Here is a 1,647-nt window from a genome sequence, read left to right as displayed (position 1 = left end):
ACGAATACACAATATAAATTACACATATATATATATATATATATATATTAATGTTTATGATAGTCTACTACCCCCATGATCTCCAGTAACCAGCCAGCTGTCGTTGTGTGACCACATCATCGCCCTCACCGCTTGATCGTGTGCCTGTAGGGAGAGACACGGTATCAATAGATACGCACAGTAGAACTACACAATGGATGTTGACAGATTGTATTCCCGATTATCATTCAACATACAACCAGACAAGTGATTTATGTCGATCCCACTTTCACTTCGCATGGGACGGAATAACAACCCCATCGAATAGTAGAATCCGGTCAGTGAGTTCATCACATTTAAATAGCTATCCTGATTGATCCCAATTCATTCTTGCCTGATTGATCCTTGTTTAATGCTGATTAATCCTTATTTATTGCTAGCAATTAACCCCTATTTAATGCCGATTAATCCCTATTTAATCCTCATTGATTCCTAGCATATTTCGATATCTCCCTATTTAATCCTGATAGATTCCGATTCAATGCTGATTAATCCCTAATTAATGCTGATTAATCCGTATTTAATACTAAAAAAATCCTATTTGGTTCGGATCAATTCCCATTTGATCGCGATAAATCCCTATTTCATTTTGATCAATCCCTACTTAATCCCGATTCAGCCTTATTTGATCCTGATCAATCCCTATTAAATGCTGTCTAATCCTTATTTAATTATGAATATCACTATTTGATCCTGATCAATTCTTATTCAATCCTTTAAATTGTGGCACTTCAGCTCAGATCTCGTGCGATTTGAGTATTAGAAGCTTTATAATATGAGGTGGAAGCACACATAGTACCATTTATACGCTTGCTTTCCAGCGTGATTTCGTATTCGTGAATGTTTATATGTGTGTGTATATGTGCACAGATATATATTTATATATATATATAAATATATATATATATATATGAGTATATGTAAAGCGTAAATATATATATATATATATATATGAATATATGTTTATATGTATATAGGTTTTTTCGATGACAAAGTTAAGATTAGCTTGAGTAGCGTATTATCTCACCTGTAGAATGGTTTCGAAATTAAACGTCAGGCCATTCCAGAGTGTGAATTCGCCGCTTGACGATCCAGTGATTAAACGACGGCCCTCGGGAGTCCACTGTCGACACAAGGACCAAGAGAACATGCGTGAGGAAATAAAACAACGCAGAATAAACACATGACATATTAAGGTAACATTTGGGCGGTATGCACCACGTGCCTGCATTGTATCCTCAAAAAAACAGACAGTTGTATATATGTAGGTAAGCTTTACGTGTACGTCATAGTCAAAGTACGGTACTACAGGGGTGGGAGGGTAGCCTTGGTTATCTTCCTAAACCCTAAAAGCTTCATAGAATAATGTGTGTGCTGTATGAGTTAGTATAGATTTGAAGGGGACACAGAGCAAAGGAGAGGGAATGGCCTGACGGTGCTGGTACACCGATGAGCATGTGATTATATATTTAGAGAGATAGATGAATCCCCAGTCTATATAACACCTATATATATATTAATATATATATATATATATATATATATATATAATATATATCATATATATATATAATATTATATATATAATAATATTTATGTNTTTATTAT

The 1,647-nt window shown here is 34.4% G+C and overlaps 1 protein-coding gene across 1 annotated transcript in view; it reads right to left on the bottom strand.

Moving 5' to 3' along the window:
* The window catches only part of SARC_08943 (hypothetical protein), a gene marked incomplete at both ends in the record, with an annotated part of 11,418 nt that overhangs the window by 5,736 nt on the left and 4,035 nt on the right, over positions 1-1,647 (bottom strand). Inside the window, 2 exons of the mRNA XM_014297062.1 lie at positions 72-144; positions 1,067-1,162. Coding sequence (XP_014152537.1) covers positions 72-144; positions 1,067-1,162 — 169 coding nt within the window. The remainder of the gene's footprint in view (positions 1-71; positions 145-1,066; positions 1,163-1,647) is intronic.

Source organism: Sphaeroforma arctica (genome assembly GCF_001186125.1).
Source record: "Sphaeroforma arctica JP610 unplaced genomic scaffold supercont1.857, whole genome shotgun sequence".
NCBI classification, from domain to species: Eukaryota; class Ichthyosporea; order Ichthyophonida; genus Sphaeroforma; species Sphaeroforma arctica.
Note: the sequence above shows the minus strand (reverse complement) of the source record. Positions and strands in the feature narration are given on the sequence as shown.